This window comes from Physeter macrocephalus, unplaced genomic scaffold, assembly GCF_002837175.3.
Source record: "Physeter macrocephalus isolate SW-GA unplaced genomic scaffold, ASM283717v5 random_461, whole genome shotgun sequence".
Lineage (NCBI taxonomy): Eukaryota > Metazoa > Chordata > Mammalia > Artiodactyla > Physeteridae > Physeter > Physeter macrocephalus.
In genome coordinates, this window is record NW_021145747.1 from 26068 (window position 1) to 47291 (window position 21224).

The window sequence follows — 21224 nt, forward strand, 5'->3', positions numbered from 1 at the left end:
GGGCCCAGCCGCTCCGCGGCATGTGGGATCTTCCCGGACCGGGGCACGAACCCGTGTCCCCTGCATCGGCAGGCGGGCTCTCAACCACTGCGCCACCAGGGAAGCCTGGCTGTTGCATTTTTATACCTTAGATGGAGAGAGTTTTGACTGGTGAGAGCAGGCTGGTGAGTAGGGTTTAGACACAATGTGCAGGGCCCAGCCTCAGTCCAGAGAGCATTGCCTCCCCTGGCCCCTCAGGTGTTCGGCTTCCGCTTGGGGTGGCCCTCAAAAGGCAAGTACCGATGACCTGTGTCTTCTGACCTGTGGCCTTTGAAAGCACACTCCTGACATGCTCCGCTGTTTGTGGAGGAATGAGAACAGTGAAAATATTCGCACCCAAACCTGCCCAGGCCCCTAGACATTAAAACACCATCATTGGACTTCCCTGGTGGCGCAGTGGTTGAGAGTCCGCCTGCCGAGGCAGGGGATGCGGGTTCGTGTCCCGCTCCGGGAAGATCCCACATGCCGCGGAGCGGCTGGGCCCGTGAGCCATGGCCGCTGAGCCCGCGCGTCCGGAGCCTGTGCTCCGCAACGGGAGAGGCCACAACAGTGAGAGGCCCGCGTACCGCAAAACCGCAAAAAAAACAGCAACAAAAAAAAAAAAAAAACCACCATCATTGGATTTTTTTTTTTTTTTTTTTTTTTTTTTTTTTGCCGTAGCAATTATTCACAGACTTTCCCATTTGCTGCCCTGCCACTGTGAGGATCAAGCTATTGTCAGAAAGGGTCTCCTGCACTCTTCCCACATCAAGAGTAGTCGGTCTGCTTTTGGTCTTTCTGTCAGGTTACACCTGGGCCACCTTGCTTCTTTCCTGAAGTGGACTCAAAGTATCCATGATGGCTTTTCCCTAACTGCCTTGCTTCTTCAGTGACCAGACAGAGAAGAATTCATTTTTGCTGCCCAGAAAGCACTTACTGAGTTGAAGCTTGCTTGATTTTCTCAGAAGGTCGATTGGTAGGAAAACCTAAGTAATTAGTCAATGTTGGGTAGCCAGATGCTCACCCTTCTTAGTTAATATTATGTGTAGTTTATGCTACACCGTACTAATCAGAAGATGGAATAATAATAATGATTTATCATTGTTTACCTTTTTTTTTGAGTGCGTTGTTTGCCAGAAACTCTTTCATAAGCATTTTACATTTTAATTTTATGTAATCCTCACAAGAACCTGGTGAGGCAGGGGCTATGGGATGCTCCTTTTTCAGATGTGGAACTGAGGCACAGGGAAGTTACATAACTTGCCCAAAGTCACACATCCAGGAAGCGGCAGACCTGGGATTTGAACATAGGCTGCTTAACCACACCGACCACATGTAGCTTGTTTTCCATGTACAAAATGGAGCTAATAATGGTGCCCAGCTTATCGCTTATTGAGGAACTGATGAGATGGTGCATATGAGTCTCTTGGCACTGTGCCTGGCTTAAGGTAAGCAGTGAATAAGTGCAAGCTACAATATTATCCCCACCTTGGAGATTCAGGGTGTTTCTGACTTGCTGGGCCATCCCAGTCCTGTGTCCCCATAGCTCCCTTTATCAGCACGCTGACAGCCCATTGCTGTCTTCATGTTGCTTGTCTTTCCTCCCTGAATTCTGTGAAAGCCTCGATTACTGGTACTCTTGATCTCTGTGTCCTCAGGGCCGGGCACCACATCAGCCACGTCACCCGAGGTTCCCGGGGGTTTGTGAAAGCAGGGAATGAATGAGTAAGTGTGGTGACATTGCAGAAGGGCAGGGTGTCGTGTTTGCCTATTTGTTTCTTGTCATTGCAGATGTCAAGACCAGGAAGTGGAACTTTCTCCTGGAAGAGTACAGTAAACTAAGTGAGCTGACCACCTTGCTTGTTTTGTATCGTGCTGTTGTTAAGCCTTAATTATGTGCCTTAAATTTAATGTATTTTGAAAGAATCACCTCCTTCCTCCCCTCCACGGCGATAACTTCACATGCTTGCGTACAGCACTAGTAAAGGTAAAGTTGGTCTCGGGCAGCCATGTCCCTGTGCTTTGGGATGGCGGCTTTACAGCAGCCCAAGCCAATGCAGGGTCTCATCTTCCATCAGAGTGAGGCAGTACTAGTCAAATTCTTGAGGCCTATGAAACCTCACACCCATCATAGAAGTATTAGAAGTGAGGGTTTGTGGATTTGGGGAATCAGAGGCAAGCTAGGATTGCTGAGCTTAGATGGAAGCTACTTTAGATTCCCTCTAAGAACAGGCTCTCTCAGCTTACTTCTAGAACCAGATGGTCTGTGAAAGTTGGAGAGCCTTAGTGGTTGCAGGCTTCATCATGGGCTGAGCTCTGCCAGAGGCAGAAGCCAAGGCCGGGGCGCATCAGCGTTTAATAAGCGCTTTGGAGTCTCACCAAGGGAAAGTCTGTGTGTACAGATGTAACTCCAAGAAGGGGAAGCCAGTTTGGGCGTATCATTTTTCTTCTCTGTGCTCTGCTTGGGTGGGGCAGTGAATGAATTCCAATATGCCAGAGAAAGGGGGTGGGGTGTGGTCATAGCTCAGCCTGTCCTGGAATACCAGTCTGTTACCCATCTTCCAGACCGTCGATATTCTGCAGTGGGCGTGCAGCCGGCACAATGGAGGTTCCTCCTGCCTGACCCCCTGAGAACTTTCTGGTACCAGGGTTCGGCCAGGAGAGACATGCTCCAGCTCAGTGGGGCTGGGCGTGGGGATCCATATCATTGGCTGTCTTGACCACCAGCCTAGGGCTTTAAGGAAGAGAGTCTCTTCCCTCTGTGTCCTCCTTATGTGACTTACTATGCAGCGTCAGGTAGGTAATTCAATATTCTGGGTCCCGTGTGTCCCTTCAGTAAAAAACGGGGTGTTTAATCCATATTTGCCCTACTGACAGAAATTAAATATAAGGGAAGAGCTTTTGATTCCTTGAGGAAAGACTTGCTGCAAACTCGAGGTTAAGTTTGAATATGATGAGTTATTTAGTATCAGCCACCACTAGCTGAAGCAGGAAGGCTGGCTGACGTTGATCTGAGACCCCTTGGCTGCTGCTCTTTGGAACTCGTGATTTAGAGCAGATTATTTGGCCAAAGCTGAATTTTTGATGAGCGGTAGGAGTGAGGTTTTTCCCTCTCACCCCTTTGTCTTTTAGCCACAGAAAGACATATAAATACGTGAGCCATAAAGGCTTTGACTTTTATGGAGCAACAAAAAGCAGGATATTTACAGCACTAGCAGATGAATGTAATGTTGAAAAACCATGACTTGCAACTTACATAGCGTTATATAATGGTTCCAAGTCTTGAGGGCCATAGATTGCTTGAAACATCTGCTGAAAACAATGGATTCTTCACCCAGAAAAAAAGCACATAACAGCCACACATAAGATTTTGCCTTTGATAGTCATAATTCCATGGGTGTAGAGTTAAGAATTCTAGAGTCAAGAGTTCATAGAATATAAGACTGATTCTCCCCATTTCATAGATTGGGAAAAATTTGGACCCAGAGAAGGAAAACAGTTGTTTTTCCTTGTCGGGAGCCTTGTTAGGGTCACAATGAAGTCTGACTAAAATTGCAATCTTGAGTTTGTGATGGGACCCACTAGGAAACTTAGAAGCCCAGGTCTGTGAACTAAGAAACCGAGGTGATGAGGTGCTGCAGAACCTTGCAGTTCCCAGTTTCGTTCCAATTCCACTGTTAACAGATTGTAAACCTGGGGAATTGCACCTCTCTCCTCACCCCTAGGTCTCGTATGTGAAATCAGATTATTGACCTGAGCTAGTGACCACGTGGGTATGAAACGAATTAAGAAATGACGGTGAGAACTGAGCGTGTGAGTGCTAATGTGGTGACTAGAGTCTCCGGGTCAGGCCAGTCGCAGAGCGATCCTCCTCCCTCTTTTCTAAGTGACTTGCTGCCGCGTGCCCCCAGTGAAATTGGCGTAAAGCCTTCTGTTTCCCCCCCCCCCACCTGTCACAGTCCAGAAGGGTTCTTCGCCCCCCTCAATGAGCTTGTCAGCTGCTATTTGAAAACGTTAACATCTCTCTGCGGTGTGGCCGGGTAGCGTTCTGCCAGAGCGCTATCTCACAGAAACACTTCTCTGTGACTCGTGAAGCCAGACTGCGCATTCCTGTCGTCTTCCAGCACAGGGAAGGGGTAGCAGTGAGTCGCTGACAGCGAATAGAGGCTGTCTCAGAAACACACTCAGTTGACTGAACCAGCAGCATAGGATTTGGGGAGATAGCAGTCGATAGGAAACAGAGTAGATAGTGGGTTTTTTTCCTCTTGAGTGGCTGAAAGGACATAATGCTTACAAAGCACTGTGTTTCACAGCAGCTGGATCCTTAGCCCTTTCTTAGCTTTCATCAGGTACTTGAGTGCTGAAGATCACTAGGATTAAAATGAAAATGGGTTCTGAAAGCACATGGAGTTCTCAGTCTCTTGAAGTGTGCGGAAATCAGCACGCTCAGATTTAATTTGGAAGCATGCAGTGTATTTCTGCATCAATATGGACACTCTCTTTTATATTAAGCCATCAACCTTACCTAATTTCTTATCATGATGATTCTGTTCATGCAAACTGTTTCCAGAAATAACTGATACCTATATTTAGGGAAAGAGAGAGACGGATTTAAATATACCGAAAAGGCAAGGCAATTTAAGGTGGCAGTAGATGGCTCAGCCCTCCATATTCACATCAGTATGTGCAATTGCCAGTTGATGGTTGTGGCAGAAGACTCTTGGAATACCTTGTGACCATGTGGAGTAGAGAACTGACAACCTTAGGATTTCAAGTAGTATCGGGTAGAAGTGAAATAGACACAAGTTCTCTATTTGATTCCTTCTCCTGGATTCCTGGAGAGCTCAGTTAGCCCCTTGGTGGGTTACTATGACTATCTCAGGGTGCCCTGAAAAGGTAAAAGATAAAGAGCAACCAAGGATCTGTAAACAGTGGTCACTCTCCTAACTCTTCTAATTAGATTTTTCAAAGCAGCTACAACTGTAGGACAGCAGGCTGTGATCAGAAGTTTAATGATAATTCTACTACCAGGGATTTCTCGGTCTATCCTCTTTTCTCTAACTTTTTAATTTTTAACTTGTCTTCTCCTGCCGTCCCCCACCCCCCAGAATTATATCTCTGTTTTTTTTCTTCTTTTTCTGTTTCTCTGTTGAATAAAAGGGGGGGGGTTTCCCCTTAATTTTAAAATCAGGTGAAGCTAAATTCTGTCAAAAAGAAAAATCAGTGAAATTGATTTTCTTTTATTTCCATGTAGATCCGAGGTCATTTATTTTTCTCACCTGGGTTAAACACTCTGACTAGAAGAGATTTCCCCATCCATTATATTGGGGTCTGGGACCAGCACACATGGAAGGAAAGTAAAGACCCCTAAATATAAGCTTTAATTGAAAGAGAGTCATGGTCACCCTTAGTAATAGTTTAGACTCTAAGCTTAGCAGGGGTTGGTAAACTTTTTTTGTAAAGGGCCAGATAGTAAACATTTTAAGCTTCGTGGGCCATGCGGTCTCTGTCCCAGCGACTCAGGTCCACCATTATGGCATGAAAGCAGTAAACGACAGTCCGTAAATAAAGAGGCACCACTGTGTTCCAGTGAAACTTTATTTACTAGAACAGGCAATAGACTGATTTGCCCACAGGCCTTAGCTTGCCAATACCTGTAAAACTCACCTTTCTCAAGAGGAGCTGCTTATTCTCTTATGGAAAAGGTCAAAAGTGTGCAGGGCCATGTGCGTTGTTTTCAGTTGGTGGCCTTTGCATGGACTCTGCCCTTTGTTGTTTGTAAATAGCACTACAGTCCTACTGATCTTTCTTGGAAATCCCTAACAGCTTCTCTGCATAGACCACAGTGCTTCCTTGCCTGTTGACAGCATATAGCTTAAAGTTCTCCATCTTCTCAAACATTGAAACCAAAATAAAACATAAGGAGAATGGAAACAAGACAAGATTTATTCATTTTAGGCCTTGCTTTTCCTGGGCTGATTTTTGAAGAACATGGGTCCTTATTTATTGAATGGGAATACTAAAATAATTTTTTAAATGACTTGAGCTTAAAAATAGATCGGTCGCAAGAACACTTTAGTTCTTTCCGGTGTTTGTGGAGTGTAGTGAAGATCAATTTTGCATTACCGAGTGCCCTCTTGGTTGCAGACACTAGGAATAGAGAGGGAAAACTGGTTCTCTGCCATGCATCTGTCTGCACCCAGTTTTCTCTCCAGTTACTTTTCGGAGAAGGTGGCATGCAGCAGAATTCCAGCCATTGAACTTTGTATCTCAAAGCCCCTTCTTTGGGCTTCCCTGGTGGCGCAGTGGTTGAGAGTCCGCCTGCCAATGCAGGGGACGCGGGTTCGTGCCCCTGTCCGGGAAGATCCCACATGCCGCGGAGCGGCTGGGCCCGTGAGCCATGGCCGCTGAGCCTGCGCGTCCGGGGCCTGCGCTCCGCGACGGGAGAGGCCACAACAGCGAGAGGCCCGCGTACCGCAAAAAAAAAAGCCCCTTCTCTTTCCCCCAGAAATCTTGGACGTTAACACTCCAATTCACACACCTCTGTTCTCCTTTCTAGTGGAAAGGGTGCGCTGCCTTCCACAAGTTCAGCTGGATCCTCTGCCCAAGACTCTCACCCTGGCTTTTGCCGCTCAGCTCCAGAAGACGTCTCTGCGTCCCGTGGCAGACATCCCCGAGGCAGACCTGTCCAGAGTGGATTCCAAGCTCGTGTCTAACCTGCTGCCCTTTCAGAGAGTTGGAGTCAAGTAGGTTCTTCATCTGTCTTCCTCTTGCGATCTCCTGCTCAGATTTATCGCTCACCACGGACTGGCTTCAGATGCTCCCTCTTGCATGAATGCTCCTCTTTCACAGCCGTCTAGAAGCATCCTGGGTATTAGCATTAAACAGCCCAGGTGTGCTGTCACCAAAGCCTGATTGTAACCACTGATTTCAAATTCCATAAGTTAATTAGGACTCTGTATTGCAAGTGTGCAGAAACCCAACTCAAAGTAGTTTAAGAAAAGAGATTTCTCCTTGCATGCAACAGAAAGCCCAGGGTCTCTAAAGAGCTCACCAGGACTCTGCACCCCTCTCAGCTCTGCTTTCTTCTTAGTTTGCTTTGTTCTCAGCCAGGTGCTCCTCAAGTGTGGCAGCGGGGGCAGCCAGGGGCTTCCGTTTTGCACCCATCGGTTCTGCAGCCCAGCGGAAGCACCTCTTTTCTAGTGGGTCCCACACTGAAATAGCTGAAATTTGGTGCTGACGCTTGAACTGGTCAGTCACTGTGTCTTGGGGGGCTCGGAGGTCTTACCGGTAAGACCAGGTGACAGGCCCATCCCTGGAGCGAAAGGGTAGGGGCTGCCTCACCCCAGTTACCTGGACTGAGAGTGTAAGGTGGTGGTTTTCCAAAAGAAAGTGCTCTTACTATATTGATAGAAAAAAGATAAGCCTGTGTCCTGACCTGTCCCTTTTTCCAGAGTATCTTAGGAGAAACAAAATGACAGGTTTGCCCCAGAATTTGCCTTCTAGTAGAAAGACGGGAGGTGGAGGAGAGGGAAGAGGCTGTCTTGAGACTCTGTGTAGAAATAATAAGAGCTAGATCTCATGTCAGGTGGTGTGGTTGGAGATAGAGCCCCATGCAAAGGAAGGACCTACATTGTCGATGGACATGGCCCACGAAGGCAGCCTGCCCGCGTGCAGCCCACTTGTGGTGTTTTGGTTAAAGCTTGGCTGCTGTCCCTGCAGGAGTTTGTTCTCGGGTGCAGTTTGGGTACAGTGGGACCCCACTGCATCCCCGCGGTCCCAGCTATGCCCGCACCCTTTCCTTCCTTTGCCTTCCAGCTGCCATCTCTCTGAGATAACGCACTTTGCCGTTTCTTTCATCTGTTGAGATGTCCTTTGGGCCTTGTTTTACCCAGGCTCAAGGTGGGTTTTCCCTTTCATCTTTCTTCCTCCGTCTCCTTCATTAATGCCGAGCGAGGTTGCCCACCCCCAGCTCCTGGGCAGCCCCTGTCTTCAGAATCAGGTTCTTCATGGCTCCCCTGGAGATCCCTGGCACGTGCGGTGCATGCTGAGAGCTGGTGGGTGCGAGGCACCCCAGGGTATGTACATCAGAGGCAGAGCACAGCCAAGCTGTTTCTGTCTTTTTCTCTATGGCTCTGAAACTGCTAATGGTACTTGCAGCCTTTCTTCAAAACTCTGCATTAATTCCAGATTTTAACTTTCATTCCCTGAAGTGGAGGAGTTTGGTATTAAGGGAAGGGCTGTCAATTCCATGTTTTTGTTTTGTATGTAAGTACTACAACTGGAAACTCATTTAAATGTACGGAGCAAAATCTCTTCGATAGATATCAGCCTGCTCTAATATCTAAACGGTTCCTTTTAATAGAGGAGTGAGTTGAGACCAAGGAAAAGAGTCCTCTGTCTAAAGATGCTTAGTTTCCAAAAGTGGAATTGGGGCTGAAATCCTATCTTCTGATGATGAGTGCAGCGTTTTTTGTGTAATACTACACTGTCGAAAGCGGCATTCAGCTGTGTGATTGTCTCTCTATTATCCAGGCGACATCTTTGTTCTCAGTTGTGATCACTTTGTTCCTTAGTTGGACTACCTCAAGGCAGAGTAAAAGGAAAGGCTATGAAATTCAAGGGTCTGTTCTGCTTTGGGAATGACCAGGTGGATGAAGCCGTGCAGACATTGTAAATGGTTGCGACGCCTCGGAGGCTGAAACAAAAGGCCCTCCCTGGTTTGTTGCATAGGTGCCCCTGGCTATCCTGACCACCAGTTTTGTAAATCAGAAAGTAATGTAAAAATATAAGTCTTTTATACTTGTCTCTCTGCATGTGTCTGTCTGAGTTGATCCCAGAAATGGTCCGGAAGATTTCACCAAGGTCGGCATGACCAGGGGAGGGTGGGCTCCCTTCCCCCCCATCGCAGGAGTCTGGTGGCCACGGCCAGGGGGGAGGGGAGGGGGCACCACCTCTCACCGGGTGGGCCGTGTGGCAGCTGGGAGGACAGAGAAGTGCCAGGACCACGACAGGACGCTCGTTGTCTGCTGAGCCTTGGTGTCCTGGGCTCACGCCACCCGCAGACCCGCTGCTCACTTTCCCACCTTCGTTGGGCACTGGCTTCTGAAGGGCGGAAACGCCGTTTCCAGGCAATTCAGAAAGGCCATGTGCAGCCCGGAATTCTTGTGGGCCATAGCAGCTGCTGGTCAGAAGAGGGGCTGTTCTCTGTCTTTTCTGGGTGAGAAGGAAAGGAGAAGAGCTAGTCGACTGGCTTATTATCAGGTTCCTGAGCCAGTGATCAGTTCTTCAGGAATTCCGATGAAAGAGGAGCGGTGTTTGGAGCAGGAGACCAGGCATCTGGCACTGGGGATCCTTTTAGCTTTTCACTGATTCCTATGCCAGTCGAGCAAGTCACCATCACTGTTTGTGTCTTGGTTATTTTTCTCCTTTGGGGGAATAATTGTTCTAAGGGAAGCAGTTCCCCAGCACTTACGACGGCACCAAGCGCTGTTTTAAGTGCTTTAAACATCAGGAACTCCCGTAACACTCTCTGGGGTAGACCTCGTCGTTATTCCACGTTACAGCGGAGGCACGAGGAGGTCAGATAACTTGCGGAAAGGCACACGGCTCCCAGGTGGTGGAACTGGGATTCCAACCCAGGCCGGTCGGGCTCCGAAGGAGTAGAATAATAATTCCATGCTTTATGCACAAACTGTAAGCAAGGGCTGCTGCCCTGGAGGGCTTGGGGACCCTGGAGGCTGCCAGGTAATGAGACACGTTGCTGAGGTCGGTGCTCCTCTTAGACAAACACTCTTGCTTCATCCTTCTCTCTGGCCATCCTCCTCTTCTCCAACATTTTCTGTCTTTGCCAGCGTTATGCGTACAGAGTCCTCTCTGATCTCGAGAAAGCCATTTTTCCACCCCACCGTCTCTTCTTTCTTCCCTTCCCGCAGATCCCTCATGTGACAAGCGTGCCCCTCCCAGCCCCTCGTTAGGGACTGTTTCCCACGCTCTTCCTTTATATCCCCTGGGCCTCGCCTATGCCGGGCAGAGGGTGATTCCTCTTACTGGAAACTCCCTCCCTCGGCTTCCACGACCTAATTGTCTTCTAGAGCTTCTCCCTCCCCTTTGACTACATTTCACGTTATCCCTGTTTGTAGTCTTTTCTTGATTATTATTACTCTGCCCCCTGTTTGGCCCCTGGCTTCCCTCTCGGCGGAGCAGGTCTCTCGCGAGCCGGTAGCCCACACCGAGCAGCCGTGTGGCTTCACGTGGCGGCTCGATGGCGGGTTAACCGACGCCCCGGGAAGCGCGCCGTGCTCTGTCCTGACCGTGTCTGCTTTCAGTTTTGCCATAGCGAAAAGAGGCCGCCTGCTGCTTGCTGATGACATGGGCCTGGGGAAGACCATCCAAGCCATCTGCATAGCCGCCTATTACCGGAAGGAGTGGCCGCTCCTGGTGGTGGTACCGTCATCTGTGCGCTTCACCTGGGAGCAGGTCAGCTCTCCTGGTGCCACGATTTTAACGAGGAAGGCTTTCCTCAGTGTCAGAGTCATCAAACGACAGTCTGGGGACAGGACCCGGGGAGCTCGAAAGATCTGTCTCAGCTGAAGGAGGAAGGGAGCCTGCTGAGGCCAGGCTCCTGTTTTCCTGAGTTAGAATCAGGCTAGGCCTTTAGGGAGGAAGGGCAAGGCCTTACCAAGCTCAGACTTGCTTCCGTCTGTCAGTAGACGCTTCCTGCGCACCTCTGGTGCCCCTGCGAAGAACACCTTTCACCTCTACCCCACTTAAGTTTCAAAATAGTTTTACTTTATTTCCCTTAATCCTTAAATAGCCGTGTGCAGCAGACACAAGACATTAACCCCATTGACAGATGAGAAAACTGCCTCTCCAAGAGGTTAAACACCATGCTTGCTGCTAGCGAGGAACGGTTCCGGGGCCTTGAGGTCTCACCTCCTGACTTTGGGCTCAGGGCCCACACCGGTAACAGGTGGTGTGGGCAGGATGTTCAGTCTGCCGGGCACCTTTATGGCAGAAAAACCTGACATGACCATTGTATTATCACTCAGCTGTGAGCTTTGTCTCCTGTAAATCCGGATCGGAGTGGTCCCATGAAATGAATGAAACTCTATGTAAGCAAGCTTGGTCAGGATGGAAGACGTGGTTCTTTGTCCGTAGCTTCTCCCAGCTTCGTGCTGCTCGAGGTGGCTGTCGGCCTCCTCGTGCCGAGGCTGTTACTAAGGCCCCGCGAGCTGCTTCTGGGGAAGAGGCAGCTCTGCCTGCAGCCAGGGGGCCTGACGCCCAGACATGCCCTTGCAACCCAGGAGAAAGCAGAACTTTAAAAAAGTGCATATCGAAACAGCACCTCACTCTTTTCTTGTCCTTGTGATCTGAATTGTGCCAGAGCCTCTAGGAACTAACAGTTCAACACACGTTAGATTCCCACAGCACCCTTGGAAATTCTAGGGAAGAGCAGATGGTCAGCGGCTTATAAGCAGGACAGAGCCTGGCCTGGCGTTCCCGGAATCAGAATGGTGTCAGCCCAGGCTCACTGGGAGCACCCAGACCCCCGGCCAATGACAGAGGCTCCTGGTGGCCGTCCACTGGCTCCAGGTACTGGCTTTGGCTAGAGATGGCAAGATTTCTGGGGAAAGCAGGTGCCTTTGTAGAAAGCACTGAACATTTTCATCATCATCAGTGCCTTTGGCGTACCAGGCTCTGCTAAAAATTCCTTTATAAAATGCCTCTTAAAAAGAGTTGCATTCTTTCCTCGCAGAAATTTGTCATCTAGCTAGAGGTCACAGAAGTGGAATCCACAGACACCCCAAAGCGACTGCTAACAAGTGCTTGCTTACCGAGGAGGGAAGTGTCCCGCTGGTGGAAAGCGAAGGGGAGTGGGTGGGTGGGAGGAACAGGGAGGCGACGGTTGCTCGGTTGCTCGTGGGGACAGGGTTATGCTGAATGCAGGAGGGCGGGGAGGGGAAGGGACCGCGTTTGTCTTCAGGGAGTGTTGACGTTGGTCCGCGCGGAGAGAGGCGGTGGGTGGGTTAGCGGGGCCACAGCTGGCAGCTGCCAGGCTGGATCACCACTTGGGTTTTGTTCTCTCCTGTCACCCCCAGGCCTTCCGTCAGTGGCTGCCGTCTCTGAGCCCAGACCACATCAACGTCGTGGTGACTGGGAAGGACCACCCGACAGCTGGCTTGGTCAACATTGTCAGTTTTGATCTTCTGAGCAAGTTAGAAAAGCAGCTAAAACCCCCTTTCAGAGTTGTCATCATTGTAAGTGACTTGGCAGAGTCTTTAAGTACTTTATCTCTGGGGAAACTTTCTGCTCGAAAGCTCCAAGAATGTCCATATCTGTAATCTCACGGAGCCTCACTAGGTTTCTTGGAGAGTTGAAATCACTGGCTTTATCTTGTAGGGAAGTGATCTTTCATTTCTCTCAAATAGTGGTTCTCCACCCTGGCTACATATTAGGATCTTCTGGGGCAGGGGCGGGCACTTTTGAAAAATTGCGGTTTACTAGGTCTGTGCTGGGAGTTTCTAGCCCACCTCTCCCCACGGGGGGTCATGATGGAGGCGAGCACATGCACCCCCGACAGCCCGGGGCTCCAGGAGCTACAGCCTGGACAACATGGGCCTGTGCCTCCATCTGGTGCCCTCCTGTCAGCGTGACTCAGACGTGCAGTTCAAACAGTTAATAGATTTTCTTCCAGCTGATATAAGGACGCTCCCTTCCTACCAAAAAAAAGCACTTTTTACCCTAGTTGTTTTCTTTTAAAGGAAGCTTTAGAGTTTAGAGTCCTGCTCCCAGATGTGATGGTACATCTTTTAGCTGCCGCTTTCCTTCTTGTAACTCCTTTCATACTCCAGAAGGAAAGTCTAGAGAGGCTGGCTTCCAGCCTCCTCTGTCAGTACTCAGCGTGTCTACGTGGCTCACAGATACAGCCCTGAAAACGGGTGAGTCTCTCCCTTCCCCGTCCCCGTGCGGCCAGCTACCACCCCCAGTCCAGGTGACAGATGTCCTGGGGCGGAGCCTGCAGTGGATGGTTTCCAGGGGAAGCTTATGCTCGCTTTTCCTCTTGGCAGAACAGGGAAACCGAGTGCCTCCGGGTAACACGAAAGGATTTTTATTCAAATGTGTGACTTGAAAAAGCCAGTGGTGGTTTCCTCCTCTAAAAATAGGATTCTCTACCTACAGTGGCCTCCCAGATCTTGCTGCTCATCTTGTCTAGTGCACATCTCATCTAGAAGGAGTGAAAGAAAGGGTTTTTAGAAAACTCTTCGAGGACCTCCGAGTCACTCGCGTCAACAAGACTGCAGTGGGGCCTCTGCCTCGGGTTTCCCGGCAGCGGGCTGACTGCGAGGGAGGTGGCTTCGTCCACTGTCTCGGCTAGCCAGAGGTCGAAGGCAGCTCTGTGCCCTGCCCAGGGCTGTGTGCCGCGGGTGTGGAGGGAGCGGTCAGCCCTTGGTCTCCGGGGAGCCGCAGTCCAGTAAGACAGACCGACACACACGCAGATCATTACAGTCCGTTCCAGGGCCTTCGGAGACGCAGGAGCCAGAGCCTGCGGGAGCTCAGGGAAGCGGGGGAGAAGGCGCGGGCCGGGCCGCAGAGCCTCGAGCCAGCTCGGGGCACACATGGGTCTTCAGCGGCGTTAGTGCTGTGCGGGGGGGCGGTGCAATCCTACAAGCCAGCAGAGCACCTTTCAGGGGTTTGTCCCGTGCCGCGTGCGCGGTGGGCAGGGCAGGGGAGTCGCCAGCCCCACTTTGCAAGTGGAAAACTGTCCCTGAGAGATGAAGCGACTTGCTTACAATGTCATAGAGAAGATGCCCCAGAGCCTGGTCCTTGCCCGGGCCCCCAGCCGTCTCCTGAAGGAGAAAGCACCAGGAGAGGCAGCCTCAGTGCGACGCCGTACCAGGGTCAGGCTTGACGTGGGCTCTCTCTCCGTCTGCTCAGCGTTTGGCCTTGTTCACTTACGTGACTGTTCCTTTTCAGGATGAATCTCACTTCCTCAAAAACATTAAGACTGCCCGCTGTCGCACAGCTGTGCCCCTCCTCAAGGTGAGTGCTGCTGAGGATGCTTAGCAGGTGCCTGAGCCCACTCGGTCCGGAGATCTGCTGTATTTTGCTCGGGCTGGACTGGTGTCCAAGGGGAGCAGGGGCCGCGAGTCCAGGGCTGCAGGCCGTGGATGTGGCTTAGCATTGACTCAGGGCATCTCTACTTAGGACTTTGGTACCAGATTCGTTTTTCTGCCTAACATCCTGCTGAGGAACTAGTGGTCAGTGCAGTCGTCTGTCTCTCAAAGATGAAGACCTGTTGAAGGACACAGGCCAGGTTGGGACTCACTCTGGACTGTCCTCGGGCTCCTCCTGGACAAGGCAGAGGGACAGCCTCCAGCAGCGGGTCCTCTAAACAGCCCAGGAGGAACCGCCTGTCTTCTACGTGGCTTGCGGGGCAAAGCTCTCATGGTGCAGACTCAGAACCAGGCTGTGGGCATCAGCAAGAGGGGCCACAAAGCTGAGACCTGCTTTATAAATATGATGATACCCTTTTCTGGGGCTGAGCCTTTGGCTGCTTGAGTCCTGGTTTCAGAGCAGAAGGGGGGGGGGGGGCGTGTGTGTGTGTGTGTGTGTGTGTGTGTGTGTGTGTGTGTGTGTGTGTGTTGCAGCTTTGAATCTTTGTCCAAAGGCATTGTATTCTGACCTGCAGTATAAGCTCCATGCTTTGTGTGGTACACACTTCGGTGTCTATATTTTGTGTCCCAGCCTCTCTATCCCCAACAGAGGGAAGGCCCCCAAATTTCCTTCCGTCTATTTGGGGTGAGCTTTTTCCTACTTCAGGGAAAAAAGTTGTACAATTAGAAAAGTAGTCTTTTCTCTCATAACAAGGTAGAAATTTCTCATGCGTGACTTTGGGGGAATCTCCTTTGGTTTGTATGAACTGAGCAAACAAAAGCAACATCATGTTCTTCTTGGGCTCTAGTAAAGTGGCCTTTGGGTTGCACCTGATTTTAAAACTGCAGCTTTTATTGCTTAAAAGAAGCTTTAAGTTGTACCTAAGCTAGAGAAAACAAATAGGCTAAATGTTGGTGAAACTTAATAGCATTGGAAAATTAATTTTTTCCAACTCCCCACAAAACACACTTGAGTGTCTGCTCATTTCAAGTTTGTTTTGTGTTCGGAGTAACAGGTAATATGATAACATCTTCCAAAGCAGGATTATGTCATTCTCTCCAAACCTAAAGGTCCTTTACTTAAAAACCTTGATTCTCTGCCCAAATTACCTATAAATGTTTATAGGTTGAGAGCCATTTATGGACACACTTAAATGTTTTTCCCAAAGTGGTGACCTTCTTTTGGGGAATTTTAATATGTTTTCTGTTGAAAAATGTTAACAGACCCTGGTACTGTGGTTCCAATATTACAGCCATAACTAAAATTAAATCTGTACCCCTGATTGTTTAGACAAAAGAAACTTCACAGCAGATAGATGATATCATTAAAGATATAATAGGAAAGCTTCTTAGCAACTGTCTTGTTAATGCACTCATTGCCTGGTCAGGCAAGCTGGACGTAAATATTGGTTTCTGAAATATGTGCTTCTGAGCCAGACCTTTTAAAGCAGTGTCTACATTTTTCCGATCTTGGGTATATTTCAGAGTGACACATTTAAAACAAAATTTTAACTGCTAACTAGTATGTGTTACTCTGCATTGGCCGTAGAACTCGGATGAATTAATGTTTCAAAACAGGACCCGTGAATATAGCCTGTTCATGGGTGTCTCAAAGCCACTGTCATCCATAACATTGACTTCACGTGTGCTGGACTGTTGGCACAGTTGAGTGGAGGAGGAGGATGAGGCATCCTGTGTTATTCTGTTCATCAAACCTCCCACCTCTCTGCTGTATTTCCATCGAGATCAGAGTTCCTCAGCCTTGGCACTATTGACATTTTGGGCTGGATAATTCGTTGTTATCCACAGGGCTGTCCTGGGCATCGTAGGACATTTAGCTGCATCCCTGGCCTCTACTCACTAAATGCCACTGGCTCCTTCAGTTGTGACAACCAAAATTGTCTTGGCAGGTCTTGCCAAGCGTCCCGGGGGAATTACCCCTCCCCATTTCTGTTGAGAACCACTGATCAGATACTCTAAGGAAATGAGTGAATCTAGGTATTTTGGGAATAAGAGGAGAGTTGGGAAGAAGGAAAATAACGCCTTTGAAGAGCCAAAGGGCTGACTTTAATACCACTTGACTGTTCCTCTAACTTGTGCATCTCTTAGAACTATATTCTGTTAATTAATATGTCAAAATATTTTCAGCAGATGTTCATGATGAGGTAATTAGGTTATATCTTACTGTCTGTGAGATAGGCCAGATCATGTGGTTTTCCTGAATGGAAACAGCAGCTGCATGCAGAGGCCATTTTGCTTAGGTTGTAAGAAACTGGTGGTGTTGTCCCCTGGGAAATGTGGCATCTTTCTTCCCCTACAGCACCGTTTTCCTGGGCTGCGAAGCGAGGTGGTTCTGTTTTCGTCTGCAGTTGACCCTTGAGCAGCGGGGGTTTAACGTGCCTTTAACTTAGCTGGCCCTCCATGTCTGAGGTTCCTCCACATACTGAGATTTATCCAATCTCGGGCAGTATAGGACTGTAGTATTTACTATGGAAAACATCTGCCTAAGTGGACCTGTGCAGTTCAAACCCGTGTTGTTCAAGGGTCAACTGTGTGAAAGTAGGCAAGACAGAAAGCTATAAAGAACAAAACTGAAATCACCTTTAATCCCTCCAACACAGAAAACCACTGTTAACAGTTTGGTTATTTTTCTAACACGTCAGCTGTAGGGCAAGATCATTTTTAATGGCTTGGGAGCGTTCTGTGATCTGGACGCGTCCCATGAGTTAACCCTTACTGTTGGACACTGTTTCGCTATTACAAATAATTCCGCAAGTGAACCTCATCCGTATGTTCATAGCTTGTATACTTTGTCCTCTTAGGACGAATTCTTCCACTCAGAATTTCTGGGTCACAGTTTTACCTTTTGATAGCTGCCTCTGAAATCCAGTCTGGCCATGCATCACCACCTTCACTCCTGCTCAGGTCAAATCACATGGTCTTTTTCTCCACATGACTCCAGCCCTGAAGGGTATCTGACTTTTCCATTGTGAGCAGTGAGGTGTGTTTGAGTTTCCCTTAGTGGTTTTTTTAAATTTATAGTGCTTTTTATTGTTAAACCAGTTAGATTATTTCTTTAGAAGAAGAAAGGCCCTCCGAATCCCACCATCCTTCCCTAATAAACAGCTGTTTCTCTTTTGGTGGGAGTAGAGTCCTTTTATGTCTGTCGATTGGCTAGATCAGATGAGAATAGTGGTCTGAGGTATCTGAGCTTTTTCTTTTCCTTTTTCCTTGAAGTAGTTTAACTAGATGATATATTCAAAGAGTACAGAAGGGTGTACAGTGAAAAATAACTCCTTCTCCCCCCTCTGGATCCCCCAGTCCCTTGATCTCTCTCCTCGAAGACAGCCACAGTTACTGGATTTTGGGGTTTAGTTGTAAAAATTAGTCTATGCCCATATCAGTACATTCAACGTGTTTTTCCTTTCTCCTTCCCTAGAGTGTTCTACAACCAGTTTTGCACCTTCCTTTTTTCCCTTAATGGTGTATCTTGGTAATCATGCCACCTCATTCCCGATAACTGGACCTCATTCTTACAGATAGTATTCTATTGTATAAATCTGTCAGAATGTGTATCATCTGATCCCTTTTGTCGGATTTGTAACCGGGTTTTGGATGTTTTGTACAGTACAATGGCAGTACTTGTGATATACAAGCAGAGAGTCGAAAACCCAGTTCCTCTGCACCTAGAAGAGAAAACCCAGTCCCTCTGCACCTAGACGAGAAAACCCAGTCCCTCTGCGTTTGGAGAGATGGCTCTTTGCCTCTTCAGGCCAGAGCGGGGGTGGTGTCCGCTGGAGGGTCTGCTCTCACCCGCAGTGTGATCAGGCAGGCTGCAGGAAGAGTCCCCTTCTTGTGTGAATCAACTAACTTCTCTCTGACGCTAAATAGAAATCGTTTTCTTGCATTGTTCCATTGTGGGTTTCTTGGGTGCTAGAAGAGTTACCTGTACGGCGTTCAATTTAGGGTTGATTTATGTAGTTTTATGCATTTATATTTTCCTAAACTGGAAGTTCTCAAGGGTAGAGGGTGGCATATAAACCATGTGAAACCGGGCACAATTAAAGGCCTTACGGATGACAGTGATGACAGTAAACGTGTCGGGGCTGAGCAGGCTAAGTCATTCCATAATAGATGAGACGCCGTATTGGTTTCTTTTCAAAGCTGGCCTTTGTTCTCTTTCCATAATGCTGCCTCTGCTTTTTTAACACCCACAAGCATCCATTTTCAACGGTCCCGTCACCCCCCTAGTCTGGACAGTATATGGGAGATCTGACTCCATGTTAACTCCGTCCTATAAATATCGGGCAGAGAACCCTGGAGTTAATTCCCAGCACCTGATCTGTGAGCTGCTGCCCAGGCTGCATCCCCAGGCTACAGCAGTGATGATGCGGGGAATAGGTTTGGATGATGAGCTGATTTTCTCTTACTGATAAGACTTTTCATTTTCCCCATTTCATTGAAATGGTCTTGAGCCAAGGCAAGTGGTGCTACAGGCGTCATTCAAGAAGCTCATTGTTATTTTAATGAGTCTGCATTAAACCACGTAGGAAATTAGAAGGCCCAGGTAATTGAACTGTGGAAAATTATAGCTGGAGAAATTCATAGCTCTCCTGTCATAATGGAATTAGGTATTGGCAGTTGCTGAGAGGGCAAAAGTGCATCTCAAGAACGGTATATATTGTATATTTATAAAGAATCATTTTTCTTCCCTCTGCTGCACCTTTATTTATTTATTTTTATGAGGCAGTGTATGTCTGAAAACCTAATTTCCTCCCCTAGGTGATTGACTGCATGCGATTGGCTTATGCTGCCATCATTAACTCAAGGTTACAGTGGTTGTTAACAAGCTGTTTCTAGACAACTGAGCGCCCCAGTAGGGTCCCTTCCAGAGCTGAAATGGATTTCACCTCCAGTGATCTTTGGCCATTCCATGTTCTAGTACAGTAGGGATGTGTCTCCTTTTTTTTATCTCACCCTCTTTCTCATCTGAGTAAGAGGTAGGATTTTGGGTCCGGTCTTCTTGGGTCAGGTTGGTGTCAGGATGAGGAGGAACCCGAAGTCTGTCATTGGAATTGACCAACTGTTTATGCCCATCCTGCCCTCAGCTGAGCAGGCTGCTGCAGGCCTGGGCTGAGTGTAGGGTAGATGGATCCGGGTCCCACCTTTTAAAGTCCTTATTAACTGCCAGATGAGCTTGAATCAGGGATCTCTAGACTCAAAGCATTGTGCAGCTGAGTTAGTGACAGGCTTTTTAAATTTTCCTCTAAAGAAAACAAGTAGAGGCTTATACACAGGCCATTGCTGATGCTTTCTCCTGGGATTGAGAAAGGGCTGGTCCTAGGTGTCATTATCTAATCACAGGTTCAGCTTGGGTGTCAGAAATCCATCCTGGAAAAAGTTCGGACCTGCTGCTGCCTCTCCTACTTCCCTTTCCTCTACCCATGCTGGAGTCTGTGAGTTTACTCCACGTTCCGTAGGACACCAGTTAGCTTCCTTGTGAATATTGTTAGGCATACGGTGAATATTTATTGATTGCTTACTTCGTGCCAGCCACTGTTCTACGGAAACAAAGATGGACACAGCCCAGTCCTTGATCTCCAGAAGCTTGCAGTCTAGTGAGGGAGACAGACAAGATAGAGTTCAGCGTAAGGGACTAAGTGCTAATGTAGATGCGGGCAGAGGGTGTGGCCGAGGCAGCTTAGGAGGTGACGCCCAGCCTCTTACACGGGTCACACCGTGAGCTTCTTGGAGCACACATGCTCGTTTTCTCTGGTCATGGTACCTTCGCTTAGAGTTCCCAGGTTGTGGCCACCCGGAGCTCTGGAGTGAGGCCAGCCTTAGTGTCTTTGGAATCCAGATCTACCTTGGATCTAAGATGCGTGAACTTGAGAAGTACCTGCGGTCAGAGTGCGAGGAAGTGAAGGTGTTCGTGCAAGATTCCAGGGGTGTACTGTTCCAGGGGCCTCGGCTCCGACTCCTGGGGGTGCTGGGGACATCCCTTGCGTGTCCTCTGTGCGTCTCAGCATCTTGGGCTTTTGTGTTCTAGGTTGCCAAGAGGGTGATCTTACTGTCGGGCACCCCAGCCATGTCCCGGCCGGCAGAGCTCTACACGCAGATCCTCGCCGTCAGGCCGACTTTCTTCCCTCAGTTCCACACCTTTGGACTTCGCTACTGTGGCGCCAAGCGGGTATTTGTTCTTTATTCCCCCTCTTCCCCGCCCACCCCCACCCTGATTTTCACACTTCCCTTTCCATTCCTCCTTTTCGGCTGTGGTGTGATCAGAAGGGCACTGGCCATAGAGCTGGATTCAGATTTTAGCTCTGCTTTGCCCCTAACTCTGACCTTGGAGTGTCCTCTAGGGTAAGGTAAGAGCAGCCCCTCCGAGTTCTAACGCTTGTGGTGATTCCACGTTAGTGTTTTCCAGTAGAGCGACCAGTGGCCAATGCGTAGGTGCCTGGAGCTCTGAAAGCCAACAGCTCTTGCCTCAGAGAAGGGCACTGAGGTGAGCTCCAGGTGAGGCCGAGGCCCTACATACTCTGCGCAAAAAGGACAGAGGAAGCCTTTGAACAGGTGGGGTGGGAAGCATGGTCTCAGGCTCCCCTGGTGGGCTCTCATCAGTGGGCCTTTGCTCGTAAATGTCGACTCATTATAGTGAATCGTGCCTGGTCAACAGGCCAGAAGCCTCTGACCTGCAAATCATCTCTATGAATACGGTGCCAATGGAGCAGCTGCCCCTGAAGCTACAGTCTGCACAGCTTCCATTCTCCAAAAATGGCAGAGGAAGCCTTGTAAACAAATGCCACTACAATCAAAACCGTGATTTCTGGGGCTTCCTTGGTGGCGCAGTGGTTGGGAGTCCTCCTGCCGATGCGGGGGACACGGGTTCGTGCCCCGGTCCGGGAGGATCCCACATGCCGCGGAGCGGCTGGGCCCGTGAGCCATGGCCGCTGAGCCTGAGCGTCCGGAGCCTGTGCTCCACAACAGGAGAGGCCACAACAGTGAGAGGCCCGCGAACCGCAAAAAAAAAAAAAAAAAAAAATCGTGATT

At 49.0% G+C, this 21224-nt stretch overlaps 1 protein-coding gene across 1 annotated transcript in view; it reads left to right on the forward strand.

Annotated features, from left to right (window-relative positions):
• Positions 1-21224, forward strand: part of LOC102989054 (SWI/SNF-related matrix-associated actin-dependent regulator of chromatin subfamily A-like protein 1) — a gene marked incomplete at its 3' end in the record, with an annotated part of 35317 nt that overhangs the window by 8103 nt on the left and 5990 nt on the right. The window contains exons 6-11 of the mRNA XM_028485566.1: positions 1810-1860; positions 6578-6764; positions 10347-10497; positions 12120-12278; positions 13996-14061; positions 20224-20364. Of these exons, the coding sequence (XP_028341367.1) occupies positions 1810-1860; positions 6578-6764; positions 10347-10497; positions 12120-12278; positions 13996-14061; positions 20224-20364 (755 nt within the window). The remainder of the gene's footprint in view (positions 1-1809; positions 1861-6577; positions 6765-10346; positions 10498-12119; positions 12279-13995; positions 14062-20223; positions 20365-21224) is intronic.